This window comes from Dipteris shenzhenensis, chromosome 32, assembly GCF_047967505.1.
Source record: "Dipteris shenzhenensis isolate YYH24624 ecotype China chromosome 32, Dip_SZ_1.0, whole genome shotgun sequence".
NCBI lineage: Eukaryota > Viridiplantae > Streptophyta > Polypodiopsida > Gleicheniales > Dipteridaceae > Dipteris > Dipteris shenzhenensis.
The window spans coordinates 36664746-36667883 of record NC_141627.1 but is presented as its reverse complement, the minus strand read 5'-3'; the positions used below and the strand labels follow the sequence as shown (position 1 = coordinate 36667883).

The following is a 3138-nucleotide window of genomic DNA, read 5'->3' as shown; positions in this document are numbered from 1 at the left end:
ATATTAGATTTCAAGTTTGAATACTTAAACATAAACTTAAAGCATGGGGCAAGACAAGGAAACTTGATGTTGAATTAGCATAATGACTTATAAATACTTGCTTTTAGTAGCCCCTCCATATTATTAGGTTAAAATTATATTGCTTTTATGTGAGTTTACCTCCCATAGCTAATGCCATTAAGGTGTTCTATTACATACAAACCGTCAAGTTTATGTTACATTTCAAGTTTGCATACAAATAAACTTAAAGGATGGGACAAGGCAAGGAAACATGGATATTCAATTACCATAACCACCCAAACTTGAAGATCCATAGTTTGAGGTAGTAGAGTTCAAACTAGTTTCCCTAATGTTGCATGTTTGTATGTCACTCCAAAAAATGTCCATGTAATATTTATGGAGTATAAGGATAATTGGTGATGTTAAGCAATTTTGGTCCCAATAGGTAATGTACATTTCTACTTTGGGATATTACAAGCTCATTGGTTAAGGGAGGTATATTGAATTTTTTAGACTATGATGATGGGTTCTCCTTATTCAAATCTTGTTTAGACTTAAGGTGTTACTCTTACTAAGTTACTCTCCCATGTAAAAGAGATAAAAATGAGAGTAGATCTCTCATAATTTCTTCATTTGCTGTAAACATACAATTTGATGATAGAATATGTTGAAATCATTTGAAAGCTTTTCCAAAATATGGATTAAAGCCTTTCTTCTTTGAGAAATGTTGTAAGATCACAAATCATCATGTCTAAAGTCTAGTAATGTTTTTGGCTTTTAGGCTTTTATTTTTGTGTTGGTAATGATTTTCCAACTTTTTAATATTCATCATTTAAGACATGATTCCCTCTTCATCATTTCCTAAAAAACTATTGTGTGTTACTCAATCAATTTTTTATTTTAATGTTGCTTGAGCATCTTTGCTTCAAAGCTCCTACTTCTAGCATCTGTAATCCATAACAATAGTGGTGGTTAAGCTACAATGTGATAGCTTCTGTAGAATCTATAGATTACTATTTTCTTTGCTAGTGTGCTTAAAAGCTTGTCACAAGCCTATCATGTATTTTCTAGATTCTCTTCACCTTAAGTAAGTTTTCCACTCAAGACCTCATTTACTACATTCGGTCGTTTTATAGTCTATCTTCACAACCTTTGTGATTTACATTCTATTAAGTTTGGACCTTGGTATATGTAATTACGTTTTGGAAAAATAGTTTATCTATGTAATAGATCTTAATTTTATCTACAATCATATGCAATGTTACAATTTCTAAATATAGGTACTGTTATGCATTTAGAAAAAAATGAATATAGGTAAAAAGTTTAGTACCAACATCCTTTCCAAATATGTTACTAAAATAACTAGCACATTGTTATTTGTTTATTAAAGAAGCTCACACCTTGCATCTTGAATATGGTTGAATTACTTGATGCATTAAAGATTTGTTCTTTGACATTTTGAAGGGGTCAAATTTTTGGATGACTTGGACTCTTATGCACATTTATTTCAAAAGTATGAGGACTCTCCATTATCTTTGGATGTGAGAGGTATGGTTCATACTACTGAATATTCTCTTTTTTATTTTGGGAATTCTCAATCTTTGTTAGTGTACTAACAAAAATCACATTTGCACAAAAATAAGACTATTATACAAATCTTATTGAATTAGGGTACAGTCTTGAATTTTACAATTCTTTGAATAATAGAGGTAAGATTCGAGCTCTCTCTCTCTCTCCTTCTCTCTCTCTCTCTCTCTCTCTCTCTCTCTCTCTCTCTCTCTCTGTCTCTCTCTCTCATGTGTGTGTGCGTGTGTAATTTTTAAATCTCTTTGAATAGTAGGTAAGAGTCTCTCTCTCTTTCTCTCTTTCTCTAAACACACACACACATGTACACAGGCATGCATGCAAGCATCCACATAGACACGAGTGCATGTTCATATGTGTGTGTGTGTAAGCATGCACACATAAACACAGACACACTCATGCATGTTTAAACATTGAAACCAGATAACAACTTCATTTTGGATTTCAAATTCAGGGTTGCATAAGAGCTTGGAAATGCTATATGCCATAATAGGTTTGCATTTAGAAACTTAGCTTGATGGTAATAGTTTCCTTATGTATTAAATTTATATTCATGCCCATAGGATCTTGGTGTACGGAGCTTATGGTATTGGGTAGTGGCATTATATTGCGAAGTCTTTGGTGGCCTGGATACTCATTTTACTATAAAGTCTCAACAAAGGATTTTGGATCCATGTACTTTGGGATAGGAGATAAAAATTTTGATCTTCCTTTTATGATATAAAGAATGTAAAGCATAATGATTGTGGAAGGAAACAAAATACAGTTGGATATTATACAAAAAGTGACTACCAAGAGAGCAATACATTGTTAGATTGAATTATTTTTAATATGTGCCTATAAATATTGGGCCAATTATATGAAATGTAGATTACTCTTAAATTTTCCCATAATTTTTTTGAATATTCATTGCTAAAGAATGAAGATCCTTCTAAATTCAACTATCTAATGCCCAAAGAACCATGGCATTACTTATTTAAATATATGAATAATAGAGGAAACAAAGGCCAATATGACATGACTAGTAATTATTGAGAAAGAGATTAGGAGATTGTGCCACTCAAGAGGTGATAAAAAACCCTTAAGGACTAATTTCTTTAAATTTGGACTTGTTTTTGTTCAAAAGGTAAAATATGATATTAAAAATGAATTAATAGCACTTTTTCTACATTTAACAATTGCATGATTCAAACTCTATGATTAAGGAATTTCTTTTTAGAAAAACCATAAAAATATGTCTTCTTTTGCAAATACCTACATTTTAAATTGTAAGGGTCATTAAAAATATATCAAACCCCTAAAGAATGTACAACATTATGAGTCACATTCTCAAAAATTATTATAGTGATAACCAAAAACTACATGTTAAAATATTTTGCTGTTGAAAACGCCTTAATTGCAAAAACAATAGCTCAATTTTCAACACCTTAAGTGCAAAAATAATTGCTCAAAAATTTTCCTCAAAAGGTTGTTATGTATGATTTATTTATTAAATATTAATTTACTCTTCACAAAGATTTATGATTATCATTGGATTTGACATCTATCATTGCA

The 3138-nt window shown here is 30.8% G+C and overlaps 1 protein-coding gene across 1 annotated transcript in view; it reads left to right on the top strand.

Annotated features, from left to right (window-relative positions):
• Positions 1-2308, top strand: part of LOC147880684 (uncharacterized) — a 3542-nt gene extending 1234 nt beyond the window's left edge. The window contains exons 5-6 of the mRNA XM_087370411.1: positions 1465-1548; positions 2148-2308. Of these exons, the coding sequence (XP_087226537.1) occupies positions 1465-1548; positions 2148-2308 (245 nt within the window). The remainder of the gene's footprint in view (positions 1-1464; positions 1549-2147) is intronic.
• Positions 2309-3138: the final 830 nt, after the last annotated feature.